Genomic DNA, 25,330 nt, shown 5'->3' with positions numbered 1-25,330 from the left:
ACACACACACACACACACACACACACTGTGCCCATTTAGAGTTGCTCAGATATCATATGTTTAGGGCTGACCATTTTGGATCAGATGACCTATGGGGCTCATCTTTCTATCGTCTGACTGCCTGTAGCTCTTCCCCTAGGGATGGGACCTTATGAAGTTACCCTCTATCCATGTTGGCATGTCAGTTGGTGTGGTCTTTGCAGGTCTTAGGCAGGCAGCCACATTGTTGAGAGTTCATGGGAGCACCACTCACGCCCTGATCAGAGAAAACACAGAAGTTCTCCTGGTTCTCATCAGCCAGGATCAATGGAGCCAAGTTACCATTGACTGAAACCTCTGAAGCCGTGGGCCCAAATAAATCTACCTCTTTTTACTGATTTTCTCAGGCATTTTATCACAGTGGTCAGAAAGCTGTACAAAAATAGGCAAAGGTAGGATTTAGTCTACAGACTACACAGATAACAGGGCCTTGACCTATACGACAGTATCACAAATACCTGCTGTTTATGGAAGATTTTCTAACAAACTAGTTTTACCATGAAATAGAGATGATTGGTATGTTAAAGTGAATATATCAGGAAAAGTGTGTTCGACTGGAATAAGCTGCTTCATCTATTCTCACTAATAATTACTGACACTGGGGTCTTGTGCTTCTGATGAACGCTGTAATCACAAGAATTAGTGGAGAACACTAGACTCTCTACATGGGCAGATTAGCTAAGGGTTCAGTAGAGGGCAGAGACCAACTGTCTCTCAAAAGTGAAGCCAGGGAAGCACCTTTTAAGTAAAGTGTGCCATCAGAGTAAGAAATAGTTCATATTAAAAAGTAAAATAGGCAGGTGGATTTATGAGTTCGAGGCCAGCATGGTCTACAGAGCTTGTTCCAGAACAGCCAGGGCTACACAGAGCAACCCTGTCTCAAAAAACAAAACAATGAAAAAAGTGAAAACAAACACCTTCCCTGGGGATTTAGTATGAATTAGTGAACAGCTTGTTGATCAACTACAAATGTGACCCTTGGTCTCTAACACAGGCCTTGGCAGTAATGACAAGCAAGTTTGGGGTCTGTGACAGTGATCACAGACATGTTCCTCTGTACTCTGTCCCTTCATTCAGGCTCCTCGGTGACATTCCTGCCATTTATAACCCCAAATTACATTATCTGGAAACAAAATGTATATCTCAACGCCTAGTCTGTGATCACAGACAAACATGCATAGGCCTTCAGTATTGTCAGGATGTATGGATGGCTTTTCCTGAATGTAGACATGCTGCTATGTCCCTCATCTTCATACTCCAACCAAAAGTAGTTGGTTTGTGGCCAGCATCTACAGACACATCTCAAACATAGACACTGGACTTATTATCTAGCCTGTTGAGGTCTATCTTAATCCATCTAGTCTTTATTAAATTAAAATTCTTTTTTTTTTTTTTTTGGTTTTTTGAGACAGGGTTTCTCTGTGTAGTTTTGCACCTTCCCTGGAACTCACTTGGTAGCCAGGCTGGCCTTGAACTCACAGAGATCCGCCTGGTTCTGACTCCCAAGTGCTGGGATTAAAGGCGTGAGCCACCACCGCCTGCTAAATTAAAATTCTTGATGAACAGAATTGTATTTATGGGTATGCAGTTGTATACTTGCTGGGGGAAGAGGTATGATACCAGTGTAGGCATCCACCCATTCACTGCATGAACCAATAAACACAGCACAGAGAGAGAGAGAGAGAGAGAGAACACAATAACACTTTCCACACGTATAAAACAAATAAGAAGGGTGTATTGAAGTCCATCATGGGAGTGCTCCTGGTTTAGCATAGCAAGTGTCTTAGTCAGGGTTACTATTGCTGGGATGAAACACCATGGCCCAAGCAACCTGGGGAGGAAAGGGTTTATCTGGCTTACACTTCCACATCACTGTTCATCATCCAACGAAGTCAGGACAGGAATTCAAGCAGGGCAGGAACCTGGAGGCAGGAGCTGATGCAGAAGCCATGGAGGGGTGCTGTTTATTGGCTTGCTCCTTCTTGCTCCTTGTGGCTTGCTCAGTCTGCTTTCTTTTGTTTTAAATTTTTATACTTAATTTAATTTTACATATCAGCCACAGATTCCCCTTGTCCTCCCTTCTCCCGCTGCCCCCCTCCCCCAATCCACCGCCCCATTCCCATCTCCTCCAAGGCAAGGACTTCCCTGGGGATTCAGCTCAGCCTGATAGATTCAGTCAAGGCAGGTCCAGTCCCCTCCTCCCTTCACCAAGGCTGAGCAAAGTGTCCCAGCTTAGGCCCCAGGCTCCAAAAAGCCAGCCAGGCAGTGCGACCAGGACTTGTCCTCAGTCTGCTTTCTTATAGAAGCAGGACCACCAAACCAGAGTGACCCCATCCACAACGGCCTGGGCCCTTCCCCATCCATCCACCACTAATTAAGAAAATGCCCTAGAGCCTTGCCAACAGCCAGGTGTTAATGGAGGCATTTTCTTAATTGTTAAGTTGACTTAAAATGAGCCAGCAGAGCAGGGGCCTAACGTTGCAGGTGGAGCATGCTTGCTCTCTACAGCTACGAACCACTGCATCTGGGGCCCTAACAGCACAGGGGTTCCTGTCAGGGCCACAGGCGTGAAACTACTCGCCTTCTGAATCTGACATATGTTCACAATATAATACATGGATTCGCTTCTTTTTCATTTTGTTTTAATTTCTCTTGTAATTCCTGAAAGAGGAGGAGGGGCTAATAGGCTTGTAAGGTCGTAATTCCTCCTCCCCTTGATTTAGGTATGAAAATCAGATCCTGAGGTCTCTTGACCCACTGATTGATTACTGTGAGCAAGACTTCAGGAAATGAAGTACTGATGGTTTTTATTGTTCATCTTAACCCTTAAACGCAACTGGAGTCAAACAAGCAAACCAAAAAAAAAAAAAAAAAGCACATATTGAGGAGTCCAATAAAGGAACTTAAAAAGCTGTGTGATTTTCATGTCAGAAAATCCAACCATGTTAATTTTTCCTGCCTTTTTATAATAGTGCTCGTGTAAGTAACCTCTAAAGTGGAATCTTGGTAAGGAAGAGGCTTTAAAATCCTGAGATCCTGGTGACTGGAAATAGCTTATGCACATCCTTGGAGACTCTAGAAAAAAGGTAGCTTGCTTAGTCTTGCTTATTTCATAATTCCTCTGTCACTGTTTCCCTGAAGACACATCTCCTCATTTATCCAGCTTCTTTGTAAAGAAGAAAAGTTAAACTGGGAAAGAGACAGCTAACACCAGCTCTGTGATACTCAAGGTTTCAGACTTGGTACATGGCATTTATTATTAGGTCATCATCATGGCTCTGTTTTAAAAAAAAATTAGGCTAATTGCTCTGCAGCAGATTGCTAATAATGGAGAACAATGGAGAAACAGTGTTCTCCATTGGTTGTAGTTCCAGCTTATCTAGGTCATTATCCCTCATTATTCCTGGACAATATTTGATAACCATTCCTTTGTATATAGTCTTGTATTAGGTTAGAACCTTCTTATTTAGACAAAAAGGGGGAGATGCAGTGGTAGCCATTCCAGCTTTGATCTGGAAGCTCCAACCCCCATTGAGGCTTCAGCAACTGTCACGCCTACAAGGCGGGGCCAAGGGAGGCACCAAGAGACCCGAGATCTGGATGGGCGCTCTCGGTTCCTGGACCCAAGACGGTGGAAGTGGACCGAGCAGAGCTCCAGAGAACACTGCTGGACTGCAATACACCTTCCCCAGACCCGAGACCTACCTATCCCTTCATTTGTAAGTTACCCACTAAATAAATCTTCCTTTTAACTACGTGGAGTGGCCTTAATAATTTCACCAATAGTATATTTTTAAACTTTTAACAGTTTTTGTTAAAATACAACTCAATTTTAGTGGTTGGCACTCAAAAGGCATCATTAAAGGTAGAGACATTCTTTAACGTTGCATCTTTACTTTTAATTATAAAATGTGACATATACAAAAATGTAATTGTTTATTCCACAGCACATGCACTGTGGAGAAAACAATTATAAAGTGAGCACCGACAAAACTACTGAAAGGTTTCCGTACCTTACCAATGCAGTAAGCCAAATCAATAAAAGACCAGGTTTGTGGGGCAAAACGTTCCCAGGTGACCTTTTCCAGATCTCTGAGATGGGGAGAGGAGGTGGGGAGAACCACATGGCCAGCCTGGAAGAGTCAGTTTAAATACCCTGTAGGCAGAGTCTTGAACAGCTCTGGGGGAGGAGCCGTGGCTTGGCGGGCTTTCTGAGAGGGGCTGGGTTTGGAATAAGGGGTAGTGGGAACGAAGCAGAGCTTCCAACTGAACAACCACTATCAAGGATTTCAGGGCACTCTAGGAGAACAGAACTGATAGATGTTATAAAGGGAACCAGCAATGGCCATCTCTACAGCAGAGAGGTTCAGAACCCTGGAGTTCCAAGAGTCCAGATGTCTCAGCGGTTTCAATCTGGTGCTGAAGGCCTGGGGGAGTCCTGGAGAGCTGCTGGTCTCCAGTCATGTTAGAAAGCTACAAAAGCTGGGCTCTGGCAGCGGCAGCGGCAGGAGTAGATGCACTAATCAGCAAGGAGTGGAGGAGGGAAGGCACTGCCTTTCCCTCAAGCCTTTTTAAAGCTGGATTGCTGCTGGAAGATGCTGCCCATTCTAAGGGTTTGCCCATTCAGTTAATCTTCCAGGAATTACTCTCACGGACCTGCCTCGCCCCACCCCTGGGTGGTGCATCCTAGTCCAGAGTAAGGCTTAGTGCTGTGCAGAAGGTCCCCTGCAGAGGACTCTGCCTGTGCACAGGTTTCTAGCGTGCTCAACACTGCACAGTTGCCCACAGTCTGGCCGCATCCTGGGGAACTTACTTAAGTCTGTGGTGTAGTGCCACTGCTGGGAGTTTTCCAGGACTGGGATTCATGTAGGCTTGCAGGCTGCTCAAGCATGCTTGAGCACCTCTCCCCTCCCCGAGCGTGGTGTGTGTGTGTGTGTGTGTGTGTGTGTGTGTGTGTGTGTGTTCATCTGTATGAGGGTGTGCATGCCTACACATGCACAGAAGCCAGAAGTGGGCATGGAATATCATCATTTTCTACCTTGTTTCTTTAAGACAGGGTCTCTGACTTGCTTGCACCTAGCAAGCCCCAATTATTTTCCTGTCTCCACAGCCGCATGTGGGACCCCATTAGCTCATTATGTGGGTGCCAGTATCCAAACTCGGGTCCTCATGCTTGAGATGAAGCTCTTTTAACTGCTGAGCTATCTCTCCAGCCCTGAGCAGGGTCATTATGAAACAGCATCTTGCAACTGTCCTGTCAAATGTAGAACCCAGAGCATCTAGCACCAAGAAGACAGGGTTTTCCCACTGTTTCCTTCTGTGATGCTGTTGTTACACTGGGTGCCTCCTCTTTATCTGCTCTTGAAAATGTCTGTTACTGAAAGCATGGTGCCAGTTTTCTAAGCGTCTCTGGTTCCCAGAGTCTGCTGTTGGCTTTCTGTCTCACTGAATGTGGGGAACTCCCCAAACTAAACCACCCTCTTTAAGAAGACCTTGTCTCCTTCTTTGTAAAGTTCCTTATTTCGCTTTGCAGTGTAACCCAAACATAGTCAGCATCACTGGCCTCTCCAGCTTTCCCTGGCTTGCTTCTGGGATACTCTGGCACACTTCTCCAGCTTTCCCTGGCACACCTCTCCAACTTTCCCTGGCACACCTCTCTGGCTTTCCCTGGCACACCTCTCCAGCTTTCCCTGGCTTGCTTCTGGGATACTCTGGCACACCTCTCCAGCTTTCCCTGGCACACCTCTCCAGCTTTCCCTGGCACACCTCTCCGGCTTTCCCTGGCACACCTCTCCGGCTTTCCCTGGCACACCTCTCTGGCTTTCCCTGGCACACCTCTCCAGCTTTCCCAGGCACACCTCTCCAGCTTTCCCTGGCACACCTCTCCAGCTTTCCCTGGCTTGCTTCTGGGATACTCTGGCACACCTCTCATCTTCCTCGGTCCTTTAGCTGGTGATAAAAATTTCCAACAAAATAGCATTTACTCAAAATTTATCAGTCCTACTTATTTTCTTTTAAGTTAAATCCATCACTGTATGTAGATTTCTAACCTGGTCTTCTGAAACAAGCAAAGCCCAGACTCTTTTCTAGCAAAAAAGAATAGTTTTATTGCCTTCATTTTTTTCAAAACATATACAATTCCTTCTTATTTTTCCTGACAAGATTTTTTTTACTATTCTCTTAATGTATTCTAGCTTCTTTGTGCTTCTTTTTAAATTGATGCCATATGAGAACAAGGAAAAATTAGTTTTCACAAATACTAGAAGTCCAATCTGTCATAACGGTGATGATAATAGCACCCAAGTCCATATTTTATTTATAGACACCATACCAACTGCTACAAGAGCATTATCATACTTTTCATAACAGCAGTAGATGCTTATTTGTGGTGGGATTTTATTATAAAGCCCAGGCTGGCATTGAACCCTGACTCTCTAGTCTCAGCTTCCTGGATGCTGGGATCACAGCTGTGGGCCAGTATGCCTAGCTTACTATCTGTAGTATAAATGAAAATTTAGATCATTTAAAGGTTACCAATAAACTACGACTGTAAGACTCTACTAAACCATCCCCAAGTCCAGCGGCTTAAACTAACACTCATCACACATGTTCAGCTTGGCTGGGGTTGGCTGACCTCAGCTGGATCCAGCTAGGCTTTTCTATCTCAGAAGATAAATGTAGGGACAGAGATTCAGCTTTGTGATAGAGCACTTAACTTATTATCTGTGGAGTTCTTGGTTTGATCCCTATCATTGAAGGAAGGAAGAAGAAAGAAAGAAAGAAAAAAGCAAGCAAGCTAGAAAGATTTCAAACCCTAAGACACCACCACCACCACCACCACCACCACCAGCAGCAGCAGCAGCAAAATGCATTTGCTACACAATCTTGAGGGTCCCCAGAACCCACCTAAAGAGGCAGTGGTGTGGTGGCTTGCCTGTAAACTCATCCCATAGGAGGTAGAGAAGAATCCTGCTGCCAACTAAGTACCAAACTAACTGAAAGCAGGAGCTATTGGTTTAGTATATAAGGTGGGCAGCAAGTAAGGAAGAAACCCAGTGTCACTCCTGGACCTCCACATGCATACATTGCACATGTACCAGCCATGTGCCCACAGGTACGTGAGCATGCATATACACACATGCACACAACACACACACATATGCAAATAAAACTCTGGCTAGCTGTGATGGTGCACACCTTTATGCCAGCATTTGAGAGGCTGAGGCAGAGGATGGTAAAATGGAGACCATCCTGCAAAACAGCAAGATCCTGTCTGAAAAAGGAGAGAAATAAACTCAGCAAAATTAAACAGAACTTGGTCAGTTAAGTTCTACTTTTTATCTTTGTTTAGGCCTGGCTTTTGTCCCTTCGAAATAATGTTCATGTCCTGGTTGGTTTTTATTGTCAGCTTGACACATCCTATAGTCACCTGGGAAGAGAGACCTTCAGTCCAGGGATTGGTCAGATCCGACTGGCCTGAGGCCATACCTGTAAGAGATTGTCTTGATTGATGACTGATATGGAAGGGCAGAGTCCATTGTGGGTGGCACCATCCCTATGCAGGTGGGCTTGGACTGTATATGAAAGCTAGCTATGGGGCTGGAGAGAAGGCTCAGCTATTAAGAGCACTTGGTGTGAAGCCATGAAGACAATAAATAGTTCAGGTCAGAGCATCCACATCAAGTGGCTTACAAATAGTGCCTGTAATTCCATCTCCAAAGGATCTGACAGCCTCTCTGGCCTCCAAGGGAACCCCTACCAGACACATGCGCACACATCAAATAAATACATAAATAAAAATTAAAAACAATTTTAAAAAGAAAGCTAGCTAAACATAAGCTAGTGAGAAAGCCAGTAAGCTGTGTTCCTCCATGGCTCCTTCTCCAGGTTCCTGCCTTTCCTTCCCTCACCTGTAAGTGAAAGCTATCTAAACTCAATCTTCCCCAAGCTGCTTTTGGTCATGGTGTGCATCACAGCAACAAAGTAACGAGAATAGTTGGCTAAGATATCTCAGGCAGGAAATGCGGCAGGAGAGAAGTGACTCCTGCGGGCTGTCTGTGACCTTCACGGGTGTGTTGTTTCATGTGCGTCTCAAAGATAACTAGATGCAATAAAAAATAAAAAAAACCACTGCTCCTTATGTTCACCGAACAAACAGTATTATTTTTTATTTTATTTTATTTTTTATTTTATTTTTTTATTTTATTTTTTTTTTTTTATTTTATGTGCATGGGTGTTGTGCCAGGCAGTATGTCTCTGGACCTCCCACGAGCCTGGTACCTGCAGAAGCCACAAGAGGGAGTTGGCTCCCTGGGCACTAGAGTGCAGACAGTTATGAGCTGCCTTGTGGGTGCTGGGAATCAAAGCCAGTCCTCTGGAAATGCAGCCAGTGCTCATAACCTCTGAGTCCTATTTCCAACCCTGCAACAAACATTTTTAAGAATCAAAACCGCCATCATTGACCAGGCATGGTGGCACATGATCAGTGCTTGGGGGGCTGAGGCAGGTAGATCTCTGTGAATTCTAGACCAGCCTGGTCTACATGTTCAGTTCCAGACCACCCAAGAGTGCTACCTTCTCTAAAAAAAAAAAAAAAAAAAAAAAAAAAAAAAAAAAAAAAAAAAAAAAAAAAAAAAAATTCCCAATTCCAAACAGAGGTTTCCTTACTTGCATCTTCTGGGAGGTGGGGGAAGAGTCTCACTATACATTGTAAGGTGTCTTAAAACTACATTTTCCTACCTCAGCATCCCAAGGGCTAGGACTGTGTGGGCCTGCATTGCCACATCTGGTTTCAACACACTTCCCGAATGAAAAGTTTTATTTTGGAGCACCAGCATACGGTCTTCCTTTGAGCAAAAGAAATGAAAGCATTCCTTTGAAAAAACTATGAACATTGATAACTCCAAGTACCCCAGGCTTTCTCATTTTCGTCAACGGACGCGTTTTTCCATGTTTCCACGCTAGCAAGTTAACACGTACAGTACGTCGGTACAGCCAACATTTGTTTCAGAACTCGTGTTTCATTGTCTTAATACTGAGGTATAGCGAAAACACCTTTCTCGCCCGGACTTTAGTTCTTTTGTTCTGCCTCTTGGGAGACTGAGAAGAAACCCCACACCTTTCTTCTCAAGGCTCCACCCCAGGAGCCCCACCCCAGCCTCCGTGCTCTCCGCTCGCCCCGCCCTCCGGCCCCACCCACAAGGCCTGGCCCCGCCTCTAGTTTTGGCGTCGCGTTCGGTCTCCACGGTTACGCGTCCGCTGCTAGGGCTCTGGGGCTGGCCAGGAAGGCCGCGGCTGGGTGGTGTTCCGGCAGGGGCCAGAGCCCCGGGAACTCCTGATCCCTAAACGGCGGGTGTACCCGGAGAGGAGACGGACGTCCGACTGCTGCGAAGCTGGTGCTGGTGGTTGGTAACTGACAGGGGTAGGTGGTTTGCCTCCAGCTCTGCGCAAGTGCGCAGGAAGGAGCGGCTCGCTCTGGCTGTGTGGCCGACCGGTCTCAGACTCTTCCCCCAGACACTCGCTCTGGCGCGTCGCTTGGGTACTTGTGCCAAGCCGCGAACTTTTCTAACCACAGTATACTCAGAAGTTCAGTAGAAGGTGATGACAACACCCATCTTTTTCGGTTAAGCAAACTGGCTTCCAAGAGATGAGGGGCTTGTCTCTCGGGTAGATGTGGTTGGATGTGATGGACTCCAGGCCATACAAAACGCCTAAGGCTTCCTTACCGCTCCCAGCGCTCCTGCCTTTGTTTCCTTTTTACCTGAACGTTCCCAGTGTTAACGGATAGGGGAAAATCAGGAGCCCTGACTTACAATTACCACTTTCCTAGTTTATAATAGATGAAATTATAGCCAGTTCTTTTCTACGAGGTTCGTAACTCTCACGTTTTCATTGTTTGCTTTTAATGTTTTTGTTAGAGTCCATATCCCAAGGATGGAATAGTCCGAGAAAAAAAAAATTCTTACAGTTATGAAATTATACTACAGTTGTGAAAAATCCTCTAGAGAATGTATTGATAAGCATTTTCTCTTACGAAATGTATTCTTGCTGCCTACACAGATGGGGGATTAGTTTTTTTTTTTTTTTTTCATTTTTTCTCCCAAATTCTGTTAAGCTTCAATTTTTTTTTTTCTGTTTTGTATTTTGTTTTTGAGGCAGGGTCTCACTATGTAACCCTGGATCACTATGTAGACTAGGATAGACTTAAACTGATAGAGATGTGCCTTCACCTACCTTCTGAGTACCGGGGATTAAAAGCATGTCCCATAGTACCTGGCTTTTTTTTTTTAAATGTCACGATACATATTTTTGATGGTGCCATCATTTAAATAAGGGGGAAGTTCCAGTTACTCTCTGTCATTAATAAAGTCATTTAAAATGGAAAAAAGGAGGGAGGAAAATATCAGCAAAATTACTAAAAATAATTATTGCTTTATTTAGCCACAATGCCTCCCACTCAAGCAGAAAGTGTTATAAAGAATATTATACGAGAAATAGGACAAGAATGTGCAACCCATGGAGAGATTGCTTCAGAAACAGTGGTTGCTTTCATGGTAAGAATAATTAATTTTGCAAATTACTGTTTTAGCAAAAATCTTAAAAATATGATACCAAGTTTTTTTTTTTAAATTCTTGAGAGCTTTCCTACATGCTTTTTAATTGAAAACGTGTTGAGATCATCAGATGAGTTAGAGAAAAACATCTTTTTGTAAAGCTGTAAAGCATGCTGTAGATTTACAGTGATGGATTTGGGGGATGCTGGGACGCTTAGAAACCGTGATAATGTTCTGCTGTGAAGTTTTAACGTATATTTTTTGTTCAAATATATATTTTAAAAGTTACCCCTTGATTTGGTTTCTGTGTTCTTGGTTTGGGAAACAACACACAATAAAAACATGAGATATGCCATAGCTTCGCGCACTAAAACTGTAACCATTGCTTTCAGCCTTTTGGTATGTAGTTTTCTGGCCCATATTCAAGTTTGATGCTTATTGTTTTCTATCTCCAGACTCTAATGAAAACACTAGTGAGTGGGGGGATAAGAAAACTAGGTGAATGTCAAGGCAGTTGGCTAAAAATGGAAATGAATTAATTTCGTAATATGAAATAAAATTACTTAGTATGCTCTGTTTCTCTAGGTGAAAGCTGTTGTCCTGGATCCAAGCAATGGCTTTAACATGGATAGGACCCTCATCAAAAGTGATGTGCAGAAACTTGTTAAGGTGATTGACAGTCCTTGTGTTTGGGATTATTTACTTTCAATTTTAAATACAAAATTTGTATTATCTGTCATTGTCTTCAGCAACGTTATAAAGAAACACAAAGTAGCAGGGCAGTGGTGGCACACGCCTTTAATTCCAGCACTCAGGAGGCAGAGGCAGGTGGATCTCTGGGAGTTCGAGGCCAGCCTGGTCTACAGAGCGAGTTTGAGGGGTTATTTTCTAATGGAACAAAGTTGGGAGGTACATATGTTGTTCCTGGCTTCCTCAGCTCTCATCCTTGGCTTTCATTCTTGTAACAGAGTAATTGTCATACCTCCTGATGGAAGAAGAGGAAAGACAAAGGGAAAAATAGTTGTTCCAGTCAGATCTGTTGTGACTTTCTATCCAAAAAATAAGAATGTCTCTGAACCTTTACCAGATGGTTATATTTACTGGTCAAACGAGATCGAAAGTGGCCCTAACACACATAATGCAAACCTGTGGTTCTGTGTTAGTAGGAACAGTCAGGCCCAGATATAGGGCTAACATTGTCTGCCACAGTGTTCTGGTGAGATCCTGCTCTTTATCTTACACTGAGACTATCTACAACTGCTCTATAATATACCCGTAGTGTGGATGGAGTTAAATAGTTTTAACTTAAGATCCATATACTGGATTCCATATAATTGTGTTTAAAAATCAAAGCAAAAATGGTCTTGTCAAACAAGTAAATGTCCTTGAAAACCAATTTTTAGAAGAAAAGAGGATGAGGACTTTAGACATCTGTAGTGTTCAGTGTCTTAAGTTTGAGACTCCAATTTAGTTCCTTCTTCTGTGTTTCCTTAAAATTCAACATTGCTTTCTGTCCTGGCCTTAGTGAACTTATTTCCTTTCTTCACACAAAGGACTAGAAATGAACTTCCCCAAACCTGTGTGCAGATGTTTTGTTGACATGCAGAAATGACAGGGGAACATTTCACTAATCCCCACCTTCTCTCACAACCTGAAGGAGACACAGTAGTTCTATCTGCAGATGTGGTAAGGGTGGGGAAGAGATTTGGAAACCTGGAGCTTGGGGGTGGGGGTGGGTCTTATCAGAATGATGCCTCAGGGACTCCATGAGCCCACAGGACAGCCTACAGCTGGCCTTGTTGACTGTAAATGTGGTGTAAATGCTGTTCTTAGCAGCAGGGCAATGACTGTGATAGTAGGGAAATGACTGTGAGAGTCAGTAGGTCAATGACTGTGAGAGTCAGTAGGGCAATGACTGTGACAGTCAGTAGGGCAATGACTGTGACAGTCAGTAGGTCAATGACTGTGACAATCAATAGGTCAATGATTATGATAGTCAGAAACTATAGAAGTTATGGAGGAGATTCAAGGAGTGGGGCCCAGAAAAAAGTTTTTGTTTTTTTCTCCCTAACTCAGCTGAGTTGAAAAGCCTCTAGTTCAGTATACTTTTAATATGATATATGCACAACTTCTCAGAGTACATGGTAATCTTTTGTTTGTTTGTTTGTTTTTGTTTTTCAAGACAGGGTTTCTCTGTGTAACAGCCCTGGCTGTCCTGGAACTTGCTCTTGTAGACTAGACTGGCCTCAAACTCACAGAGATCCACCTGCCTCTGCCTCCTGAGTGCTGGAATTAAAGACATGCGTCACCATCACCCGGCAAATACATGGTAATCTTGACAACAATAAGTGTTTCCTGTTTTTCTCAATTAAAAGCCACTGATGATGACACCTTTTGATATGTAAAGTCCACTCTACATCACCCCTAACCCCACCCTCTATCCCCACCCTCTATCCCCACCCTGCTAGGGATCTATGTGCACAGACAGGCTGCTTAGTCTTGTACTCCTGGGAGAGCTGGACTGGTGGGGCTGGGAGATGGGTTGAGAGTGATGCTGCTGTGTGCCTTCCAGCAGCAGTCTGTGGAGGCCAAGGTGTATGAAGGGCAAAGACTGGGTAGGAGGAAGCCAAGGAGGCCAGCTGGGAAGGAAGGAGATGCTCGCGTGATCCTCCAAGTCTAGAGAGGCAGAGGAAGGGCATGCCTCATTTATGTGTGTGCTGGGAGAGGGGAGCAGAAGAAATTTAGAAACTGAAGTAGAAATCGAGACATGTTGTGAGAAGATGATGAGGGTAACTGCAGAAGTGTTTTATCAAATGTGACCTCAACCACCAGCGGGGTGCTAATCAGTCCCAAATAATAAACAGCAATTCTGGGGGAGTTCTAGACTATGGTACAAGCTTTATGGAAAATATACTCACATTTCGACAGCTTAACCTCACCAACACCTCAGATTTCCTGCCTTCAGTTAGACCTGGGAGAGAACTTGCTATGTTGATTGAGTAAACTGTAAACCTTGAGGTCCTTGAGGAAGAAAAAATTACAATAAAAGAGGTTGTTGCCTGAGCATCAGGACCACTGCTGTGATGTTTTTATTGTTCCTCTCCTGTCTCCCTCCCCTCCCCCTCTTTGTCCCTCTCTGTCTCTCTGTTTCTGTTTCTCTATCTCTCTTCGTAGTTCTGGCTGGCCTGAAGCCTGTGCAGGTTCTCCTGCTGTGTGCCCTGAGTTGAGATGCTGGCATTGCAGGAGAGTACCATCATGCTCTGCCCATTTTCTTCTCTTCCTGAAAATAACTTAGAAGAGTAAAGCTCAGTTGATAGACTGCTTGCCTGGTATGCATAAAGCCCTGTATTAGATACTCAGGCATTCACTGCATAAAACCAGGTGTGACAGTTTGAGCAATGGGGAGGGAGGTGGGGGCAAGAGGATAGTAAGTTCAAGACCATCCTCAGCTACATAGTGAGTTTGAGACCAGCCTGGGCTATATGGACCTTGTCTCAAAACTTAAAACACAAACCAACCAACCACTGGAGTGTTTCAGAAAATATAGTAGAAGCATTCATGTGATGTTCTTTTCTAGCTTTGTGTGGCTCGACTATTGGACAGTAAAAATCCATCCCTGGACACCATTAAGATGCAGGTCTACTTTGATATGAATTACACAAGTCGAGGTAACATACATTCCTATTTTCATACATTTTAAAAGGGTTTTTAAAATACTGCATTTTAGGTAAGAAAAATTTAATTTGGTTGACAACAGATTTAATTGTTTAATGAAACTAATTTTGTCAGTCTTGATAGTTTCATCTTTGATCTGTTAGGCAGCCTTCTGTTACTATGAATGAAATACTTCTGACAATCAGTTTACATGAAGAAAAAGCTTGTTTGGGCCCAACTTTGGAGCTTTTAGTCCATGCTTTGATGGCCCTGTTGCTTTTGGGCCATGGAGGCACATCATGGCAGAAACATGAGCCTGAGACACTTACCTCATGATTGGGATGCAAAAGAGAAGATGGGATGGGGGTCCCCAAAGGACACACCTCCAGGGACCCACACACCTGCCATTGGATCCCACCTCTTCAAGGTCCCACCGTCTCCTAATAATAGAGTGGACTTGGAAACCAACCCTTTAACGTATGACCTCTGAGAAACAGTTCACCATGTTTAAGAATATAATAGTGTTGGAAATCCAAATGAGAAAAATGCCAGTTGCCTTTATGAATGCTAAAAGTCAATTCAAAACTGTGTGCTCATAAAATTATGTTTCCAAGTTTATCTGCTTTTAACCTTTATGGCACTAATATATAACAATTAGAAACTAAACCATTGAAGTTAAAATTCTTAATTTTTAGATTTTCTTATTCTTAGCTTATCATTTTATAATATTTAAATTATGTAATATTTAATTATGTAAAGTGTATTGTGGGGAATTTTACTTCAGAATATATTTTATTATATTTACTATTTATATTTTATATTTAAGGTATACATCAAAGACATGTCAGAAATTGGGGAAAAGGAAAATAAACTATTTTTTATAATGCACTCATTATTAACCACTTGGTGATTTTGTTTTTTCTTTCTGTATAGTAGATGTTCAGTTATGCTAATATGTAAAATAATATTTCTTACATTTTTGCTTAATAACAATGAAATTCCAAAGCAAAACATAACCATGAAATCAGAGAAACTTAATTCTATTTTTTCAGTTTAGAAAAGCTTTCAGTTGCTTTTATAGTGAAGTTATAGATATGATGTTGCATTGTTGAATTGTGATTGGGAGTGCTTACTAAGTTACAAGAATTGTTACGGCAGTAGGTAGTCTCCAGCCACAGCATGACACAGGAAGAAAAACGAAGGATAAATTCTTTATGCATTTGCTGGTGAGTTTGTTTTTGACAGCTTAGCACAATCAAGGGTCACTGGAGAGAGGGAAGGTCAATTGAGAAAATGACTCCATCATGTTGGCCTGGAGGCAAGTCTCTGGGGTGTTTGCTTGATTAATGATTGATGTGGGAGCCCATTGTGGGTAGTGCCATCCCTGGGCTGAACGAGGAAGCAGGCTGAGCAAACCCTGGGAGCAAGCCAGTAAGCAGCATTCCGCTATGGCCTCTGCTTCAGTTCCCACCTCCAGGTTCCTGCCCTGACTCCCCTCAGAGATAGTCTGTGATGTGGAAGTGTAGCTGAATAAACCCTCTCCTCCCCAAGATGCTTTTGGTCATGGTGTTTAGAGAGCAATAGAAAACCTAAGACAAAGCAATATTGCATTATCAGTAATGTGATTCAGAGAACATTGACCTAGAACTAAAATAAGTATAATTGAAGAAGAATAGACTACATATTTAATATTGCACTACATATGTTTACATGTTTATGGCTGCTTACATGTGTGTTTTGACAGAGTGCTCCATTGAAAGGGCTATAGTAGTGTTTCCTACTAGACTTCTGTATTTAGTTTCGTGCCAGCCACCGTTTTTCATTTCATCACACCTTAGGAAGTCAGAGTTTAGGGGTGTAGCTTAGTGGGGTTCAATTCTAGCAATGAAGACAGGGGGCCAGGGCCTTTGTTTTCATGAAATGCCACACACTAACCGGTTTTTCTCTAGTCCTTGTCGGAGGAGAAGTCTAAGTATTGAAGATGTGAAATACTGTTATTTACTAATTTTAGAGGACTTTCTTGAAGAACATCACCGCGTCTTAGAGTCCAGATTAGGCGCCATTAGCAGAGAAATTACAGACAACAGAGCATGTGCTAGAGAAGAACTGGAAAGTCTCTACAGAAAGATTGTCAGCTACGTGCTACTGCGATCTGGGCTTGGGTCCCCCACAGACATCAAGATTGTCAGAGAGGCAACAGGTAAAAAACAGGAACGGTCCATTCCGTAGTGAACCCATTTGCCCACTGTACGTATGTGTCTGTGCATGTGTGTGTTGGGCCTTTGTGTGGCCAGGGGCTTGTGTGCACATGTGCGCCTGTGTATGTGGGAGCCAGAGTTGACACTATCTATCTTCCTCCATGATGTCCACTTTACTAAGGCAGGGTCTCTCACTGAACCCAGAACTCTCCATCCAGTTCTGGCCAGTCTAGCGAGCCAGCTTGCCCCAGGGATCTCCGAGCTCCTCCTCTATAATTCTGAGCTTACAGGTCGGGCTGTGCACCTGCCCAGTATTTATTGGCTTCTAGGGGTCCTGGGGACACAAACTCTGGCTGTCCCACTTGTGTGGCAAGCACTTGACCCACCCAGCCATCTGCCTAATCCCCGCCATTGTATTTTATAAAATATGTTAAAGATTGTAACTTCCTTTTTGTCTGAAAGAAAATCAGCACACATAAGAAGTTCAAACTTACTCAGGCTCCCAGAAATATTTCGGTATGTATGACACGAAAGTGGAGGGGACAGTAATGAGGGAGGAAAGAGCCCAAGGGGAGAGCGGGAGAGCGGCAGGAGGACAGAACAGTCCACGTTTTCTCCATGTGTGGGGTCAATACGTGTATGACATGAACTCAGAGTGGGAACTGTCTGAGGGGAGCAGGAGTGGAGAAGAGGGGCAGGGGAAGGTAATAGGGGGTGTAAATATGACCAGAGTACAATCATGCAATCTGAAAATGTGATGAAACATTTTCTGTGCTAACTAAAATAATAATAATAATAATAATAATAATAATAATAATAATAATAAATTTTTAAAAAGCAACAGAAAAAAACAAAAACCAGTAACAACCAAAAACCAAAAACCTTACAGACTCAGTGTTTAAGAATGTTTGCTGCTCTTGCAGAGGACCTGAGTTCAATTCCCAGCACCCATGTCAGGCAGTCACAAACTGCCTGTAACCCAGCTTCAGGGGATCCAACGTCCTCTTCTGGCCTCCAAGGGCACTGGAACACACATGATATACACTCACACAAAGACAACCATATGACCCATAAATCAAAGTAAATCTTAAGATAACCCTCAGATACCTTCCACACTGTGTTTCAGTTGGGAACTTCGAGTAGCATTTCTAGTCAGTGATATAGTGTTCATTTTCCTGGAGGCTGCATACCCAGTGACCTATTCCACCTCATTAGTGGAACATTAGCAGCATTGTTAAGGGTCCTGGGCTAATGGGGTGACTGGGACAGCCGGAAAGGAATGACTCATATGGGTGCAAGGCATTGAGTCTATCATCCGATCAGGATCTTGAAACAGGAAATCTGTGTATTCTTGGGAAGTGCTCATCCAATTTATACTTTAAAATGAGGACAGAGCCAGACTTAGCCTGTCTGTAGTCCCCAGCACTTGGGAGGTGGGGCACAAGAAAATCCCCCTACAAAAATAAAAACAAGAAATAATGTGGGACTAGGCAAGGTATCCAGCCTTCCTATTACATTTTTCCATTGTTATTTTAAAGTATAGATTTTTCTACTCCGAGCCTTTTACTTAGAAAGATTGTTTTTACCAATAAGTTAATAAAGACAGAGACACGAGGCAATAACATTATTTTCAGCAGCCCAGCCCTGGTATTTGGTGACCTTTGCTCTTCATGCTTTATAAATTGTATCATAAATTGTGTAGGTAACACTAGAAAGGCACAGCCTGCTCTACGGACAGTCTAAAGTTCTGACACCTTTGTCTCAGCGTTGTGTGTTTCTCTCCATCTCTTGCAGCTGCTCTGCAGAGTGTTTTTCCTCAGGCTGAGCTGGGGACATTCCTGACTCTTAGTAAAAAGGACAAGGAACGGCAGCTGAAAGAGCTCACCATGATTGTTACTGGCATCCGGTTGTTTAACAGAGACTGTGGGAAAGGAGGAGAAGGCATTGATGACTGTGAGTGTGCATCAGGCTAAGTCTGAAGGTGCTGTGTGTTGAAGACTTAACTTTGCAGCAGAGCAGAGGGCATGCACCACAGCACTGACACTCGGGAGGCAGAGGCAGGTGGATCTTCGTGAGTTCTAGGACAGCCTGGCCTATAAAGCAAGTCCCTGGACAGCCAGGACTGTTACACAGAGAAACCGTCTCAAAAAACCAAAAGAAAAAAATATTTGCAGTCTGTTTGTTAGAAGCAACTGCTTTTCATAATAGTTAGTAGTTCTTTGCCTTGCAGAGGCAAAACGTTACATTTTCTGTATCATGAAGCTAGAGTAGGAAACCGAGTCAGTGACTGGAGTGAGGAGCAGCCTAGATGCCACCTCTTTAACTCAGTATGGTTAAAGTATGATGTGTATGTACTTCATGCCAGCCAAAAAGAGAAAAATTGATTTAAAAGTTAAAATTACCTCGGAAAGAAAGCTGGTGCTGGTGTAATTAATGGGATGAAAAGACCAAAGAGGAGATATTTGAAGATCTGCAAATTCAGGAACAACTTCTATGTTGTTGTATACAGAATGCTTTATTTTTATTTTTAGATAGATACCATTTTGTAGCCTTGAGTAGCCTGGAACTTGCTAAGTAGACCAGACTTGCCTCTGGTTTCCAGAAATCCACCTGCTTCAGCCTCCCAAGTGCTGGGACGAAAGGCGTGTACCACCACACCTTTTGGTGCATTCTTTATTTGTAAGTTTGAGAATACTAAGAACTATCTAATAGAGGATCTGAAGGTAGAAGTAATCATGTGCATTTTAGACTTCTGCAGGCCCATTGATAAGCCTTACTGTCTTTTATCTAGTCACTGATCACTGATCGAACTAGGAACAGGGGAAGCCAGCCAGCCACCCTGCCTGCCTTCTCTTTTCAGCCTACCTTTTGGGGGCTGGAAACCACTGAGTTACACCTCCCACCCAATGAGGGTTTTGTTGTTGTTTATTTTTTGATTTTTAAAATGGTTATAAAAAGTCAAATGTGGGGGTTGGAGGGCTGGCTTGGTGTCTGCTGCTCGTATAGAGGACCAGGGTTTGGTTCCCAGCACCCACATAGTGACTCAGAACCAGTCCATGAACTAGAACCTGTAACTCCATTCCATGGGATCTAGCACCCACTTCTGGCCTCTGTGGGTACTGCACACACATGCTACACAGATAAATGTAGGCAAAATGCTCCTATACATTAAATAAACATAAAAGTTACAAAAATCAATTTTCTACCAGTCAGAGAGTGCCTTCCATTGCTAGACTGCTTTGTTTATTTTCAGAGTCCAGATTAGGTTCATACATACATTTTAAATTTGGTTTTTCTAAAGGAGCATGGCTAATACAGCATATGGCACCACAATCTACCTAAATTTTCTATATTTTAGTGAGAAAAATGGATCTGATTCTACCTATTATTATTCTGACAGTTTTTTTGTTTTGACAGGTTCTTTTCTGCATGGGGGTGGGACCATGAAAAACATGCCTTAGTATTATTAATCTGATGGGGAAAATCTGACTGAATTTAGTGTTTAAAATACCATTACTTTCTGATCTCTTGTTCCCTGACTCTTTCTCCACTCCCTCATGCTGTACTCTCATACCCTGACAAACAGTGCCAGCTATTCTCCACGAAGCAATCCCAACCACCACACAGCATATCGACTCCCAGCTTCAGATTGCCCAAGACCAGGCATTTCGCTACACAGCCATCCTTGAGAAAGTGTCGAAGAATCCACTCATGACCAAAGAGCTTGAGCCGTACATGCTAAAGGAAGCATTGTATAATATTCGACAGTATGAGATCTTCCTTCAGACCGTTTTGGTGAGCTAATCTCACAAAATCTGGCCTTTTCTGTATAATGCAGTCTCCTGAGAACCAGGCGTCTCACCAAAGGAGGCAGCCTTAGGAACTTACATTGCCTTGGTGTGATCAGCGATTAAGGCAGAAACAGCAAAGTTAAGTTCGATCTTAGTAGAACTGTATTGGTAGAAGTTAATTTGTAGTTGTTGATTCTCTTTAGCACTTGATAGTACGATTAGTAGCATGCTATAATTAAACAGAGATATGTGTATTTGCAACACTTTTAATTCAGAACTTGTGTTATATGCATTGCTAGGCAGGGAGTGGCACTCACAACGTCATTGTCTCTTGGTTGGGAGCAGGTAGGGCTTAACACAAGGTATTTATAATAAAATTATAAAATACTAATACGAATTATGTTGTCTCCCTAGTCAGATATAATTACCTGTGCTCAAGAAGTGGAAATGATGATAAAACAATTAGCAGCTCAACTGGAACAATTAAAAATGATAGTAAAATCGAAGACAGCTGTCCCAACATCCCAAGTCTTTGTAAGTATTTGTCATCCTCTTTGACCTTGTGTTTTTGAGACCGAATCTCAGTGTGTAGCCCTAACGGACCGGGAACTTGCTATGTAGACTAGGTTGCTATGTAGACTAACTTGCTATGTAGACTCAAATTCACAAATACCTACTGACCTCTGTCCCTGGGTGCTGTGATCACAGGCATGCACCACCACACTCCGTAACTTTGGCTTTTTTATATGTATCTTTATTTGTTTATTTCTTATGGCGAAGGGGCATGCCACACTGCACATGTGGAGGTCAGAGAACACATTCCATAACTGGTTCTCTGCTCTTAGTGGGATGCTGGACCAAACCCGGGTTGTCAGGCTCCTGGGTGCTTTTACCCCCTGAGCCACTCACTGGTCCACACGTTTTCTCCCCGGCGATCAAACCCAGCTGTGCACAAACTAGGTAAGCGCTCTGCTGCTGAGCTAACTCCCCAGACTGTGGCTATGATGGTGGTGGTGTTTGCTTTTTCGTGTTTTGTTTTTTGAGCCAGTACCTCACTGTATAGCTCAGTAGATATCCCATGTTGTCCTTTAATGTGAATCCTCCTGTGCCCACATCCCGGATGCTGGAATACAGGCATGTGGCCACCACGGCAGGGCTAATTTCTTTAGACCAAACATCCCTTTGAATCCTATAAATTGGTTCAGAATTCATTATTATTGTATTCCATTAGAATAATATATATAATATGTAGCAGTTTTATACAAGTTGGTCCTGTTCTTCATGATTATGTCTTGGTAAGAGCCTGCTGTTTGTTTGATGAGGGCAGTTGCTACTGAAGGAAATGGTAATCTCTAGTAATGATGACCATAGTATCTATGGCAACAGAAGCAGTCCATTGTAATGTTGAAAGTGTGTTTATAGAACTGAGAAGTTAGCTCAGTTGGTAAAAGGCTTACCACACAACCACACAAGCACCTGAGTTCAGATCCCCAAAACCCTTGTAAAAAAACAAGGTGTGGCACTGGGTAGACAGAGCCAGGAGGATTGCTGGCCAATCAGTGCTCCAGGTTCAGCGAGAGATCCTGACTTAAGAAATTGGGTGAAGAGAGATTGAGGAAGATAGCCAACACCAACCTCTGGCCTCTAGACACTCCCACTCACACACCACACACCACACCACACCCACACACACACACACGGGGGTGGGGGAGAGGGAGGGGAGAAGGCAGAGAGAAAGAGAGAGGCAGGGAGAGGGAGGGAGGGAGGGAAGCAGGGAGGGAGGGAGGGAGGGAAGGAGGAAGAATGAGAATGTGTTCATAGTCTGTCAGAAATTGCGCCTGGCACAGAGCTGATGGCTTACGGCACAGAGGTGATAGCGTACATCTTAGCTGAAAGGAAGGCAGCCTCTTTATCTACCACACATCGACTTTCTGAATAAGAGCACCACTTTATAGAAAAACATTGCAGCCCTGATCCGAACAAGGTAGGTGTAAAATGTCCATGCATTTCCCATGGATAGAGACCACTTGAAACAATGATAACTTTTGGCAGTCAATCTCAACCTTGTCTTTCAAAACAAACTCTAAGTGAGGCCTGGTTGATTTTTTGTTTGTTCTAGAAGTCATTGATCTTTACTGTGAATAAATATTGTATTTCACTGATCTAGAGCTTTAGCTTGAAGCTTCCTCGACGTGTATAAGATGTACATGTATGCTTTCCTGGTTCTTTTGATTCAGGATTGGGCCAGATAAATCAACTGTAATGAGTCATTAGTTTTTAAACAAAATTTTTCAGCTCTATTTTCCTCCTTGGCCTTTTGAGGTAAAGTATTACTATTTCTTAGGAGAGCAAATGTGTTTGGTTATGTTCTGAATAAATTAACTTTATGACACGTATGCTAAATGAAATACTTTGAAAGAAAACACAGGTTTCCCTCCTCCTGACTATGATCTGCTCTAGTTTCCCAGACTTTGACTGCAGGAGAGTGCTTCTTTATGGCTCGTGTTGTAGAGTACAGTGATGACGCTGTCACAGTTACACTTTTTGGTCTTTTTCTCCCTCTAGCCTATATTTATTGCTCTGGCAAGTCTGTGGATGAGCTTCCAGGATGAGACGGTGTTGATTAGTGTCCTCAGCAATCTGACCACTAACCTGGAGCTGTTCCTGGGCACGCATGAGCTTCTCTTTCCTGAGAAAGTGATTCACGGACTTCTCGATGATGTCACTGTGAAAAGTGACATGGCTAGGATAAAGGAGCACATGGGTAACGCACACTAATCACCATTTCCTTCTCTTTTAAAGTTACCTCTAACTTAAAGTCACTCTTTTTGTGTTAAAATTTTTATTCTATGGCTTTCTGATAAACACTGAACATCTTAATTATGAGAGACTGGTATTCATTATAGAAAATATGAAAAAAAACAGACATGGTGACACACACATTTAGTTTTTAGTATGTAGGTGGTAGAGGCAGGAGAATCAGTTCAAGGCCAGCCTAGGCTACACAGTCAGTTCAAGGCCAGACTGAGCTACAGGAGACCCTGTCTCAAAAAATGTGAAAAAATATAGAAACTGATTATCTTACTGCCCAGAAATCAATTCTCATTGCAGTCCTTCATGTCTTCTTGGCTTTGTGTGTGTGTGCATTTATATTTCAGCAGTATGGGTTTTGTAATTGATGTACTGAGAAAAAAATCTTGCTATATTTGTTGCAAATAAAGCTCCATTTTAGAGAATGTTATTTTGCTACGTATCTTCTTAGTATCAAGTTGAGATTTTTGAACCTATTCATTTTATCCTTATACAATTAATTGAGCTAATTTTAGGCCTGCTAAAAGATATATTTATTCTTATAGAAAGGTTAACATTGTTAGCTTTCTATCATTTCATCAACTTTTTACCTTTTCTATCTTAGTTAAATTCAATCTAAAATTCATGAGAAATATCAAAGTAGGGTTTAGAACTTATTACTCAAACTTTTTTGCAGAAAAATGAAATTAGGTGATTTACTAACTTTTTTTTCAAATTCTATTTTGATAAAAGTAGAAAATAAGAATATAGCAGTGACGCCCTTTCATAAATTATTAGAATACATAAAAATTGAAAGCTTAAATAGGATACCCTAAAATCCTCTAGTACGAGTTTTTATTACTTATTTGGCTTCATTATAACAGCATGTTTAAGCAGATATGAAATGAAATTGAAAAGTTGAAGTCAGTTCAATTGTGAGTGTTCAGCTAAGCTGCAAGTTCTTAGATTTAGAGATGTCATTTCCTACCAGAGTCAGAGTTTTTCTTCATCAGAATATTTTATCAGGTTATTCTCTAGTGAATTGGGAGAGCCAATATTCTTCTGAAAGAATTTAATTTATGCCTGTTTATCATTTGTGGAGATCATGGGCATATCAGGATAAAACATTTATTTTCTCCAGGTTAGGCTTTACTTTTAGTTGTAGATACAAGGTCAAGACAGACCAGATTTTGGCTGTTTGGGTCTAGAAGCAAACCTATTAGAAATATATGTGTTATTGTAAAAGTCAATAATCTTGGAAGATAGATTTTCATGAATTTATCATTTGTATCTAATTTATTCATTTTAGTTATCAACATAAGTAAAGCAACTAGTATGGGGAACTGTGTTTAAAGGTCAGAAGAACAGGCAGGAGAGATGCTCAGAGGTTAAGAGCAGTTACTGCAGAAGACCAAGCATAGGCCTGAGCACTAGAGGACTCCAGCCTCTTCTTCTGCCTCTGGAGCACCAGGCATGCTTGCAGTGCACATACATACATATGTAGGCACTCACATATACATACAACATAAAAATGACTGAGAAAAAAAGTCTAGAGAACAAACCATTTTATATCAATCAAACTAGTGAAAGATATTTCTTCCTGTTTGGAACTTTCTCTACAGTTTTGAGACACAGTCTAGTTATAAAAGGACTGTATTCAAAGTTTTGTCCATCTAGTGTTGTAGGAAGACCTGTGACGTCCTGCATGAAGACGATCCTCTTGGTCACATAACAGCTCTTTCTGCTCATTTCCTGGGGTGATGTAATGTGTGGCAGCAGGAAGCATTGCATACCCTGACGGAAGAGCTCAGGTTTTTCTGAAAGGCCTCCCAGTGTTGTTCGCTCTGGAGTGACGTTCTACTTCCACACATGCTCTAGTGAGTTACTGACGTGGACAGTCCCTGAGGCGCTCACACTTCTTTACAGGAATAGCACCCCAATAAGTCTGACCAAGGGAAATTTTGTCAGTCGGAAACAGTACAGATGATAAAAAGTTAATGTTTAGAATGGCCTACTGTTGATTTATTTAGGGAATTGCATCTTCTCAAGGGATGAAAACCGCCTCTTGTTCTCTTTTATTTTAGATGAAAGAGTACACTTGCCAGATTTCAGAAAAATGGATTGGTTTTTCCCAGAAACAACAGCAAATTTTGATAAACTGCTAATTCAGTACCGTGGATTTTGTGGCTACACATTTGCTTCAACAGACGGTCTTCTTCTCCCAGGTAGGTGTGTGGTTGGAGATAGCAGTCTGCCTTCGTGCTGTCTGTCATACTGACTGCTTATTGTACCGACGTTGCTGTCC

The 25,330-nt window shown here is 42.5% G+C and overlaps 1 protein-coding gene across 4 annotated transcripts in view; it reads left to right on the top strand.

The window, feature by feature from the left end:
• Positions 1–9,260: 9,260 nt before the first annotated feature.
• Cfap206 (cilia and flagella associated protein 206) overlaps positions 9,261–25,330 on the top strand; it is a 40,478-nt gene continuing 24,408 nt past the window's right edge. The window contains exons 1-10 of one of the 4 annotated variants that reach the window (XM_037202490.1): positions 9,261–9,460; positions 10,480–10,592; positions 11,178–11,261; positions 14,170–14,260; positions 16,258–16,446; positions 18,239–18,397; positions 20,031–20,239; positions 20,650–20,769; positions 22,801–22,999; positions 25,110–25,250. In XM_037202490.1, the coding sequence (XP_037058385.1) occupies positions 10,485–10,592; positions 11,178–11,261; positions 14,170–14,260; positions 16,258–16,446; positions 18,239–18,397; positions 20,031–20,239; positions 20,650–20,769; positions 22,801–22,999; positions 25,110–25,250 (1,300 nt within the window). In that variant the 5' untranslated portion in view covers positions 9,261–9,460; positions 10,480–10,484. Of the gene's footprint in view, positions 9,461–9,480; positions 9,637–10,479; positions 10,593–11,177; positions 11,262–14,169; positions 14,261–16,257; positions 16,447–18,238; positions 18,398–20,030; positions 20,240–20,649; positions 20,770–22,800; positions 23,000–25,109; positions 25,251–25,330 lie in introns of those variants that run through there. The other 3 variants (XM_037202489.1, XM_028872775.2, XM_028872776.2) reach the window with 3 other exon arrangements.

This window comes from Peromyscus leucopus, chromosome 2 (genome assembly GCF_004664715.2).
Source record: "Peromyscus leucopus breed LL Stock chromosome 2, UCI_PerLeu_2.1, whole genome shotgun sequence".
Taxonomy (NCBI): Eukaryota; Metazoa; Chordata; class Mammalia; order Rodentia; family Cricetidae; genus Peromyscus; species Peromyscus leucopus.
This window is presented reverse-complemented; position numbering and strand designations above follow the sequence as displayed.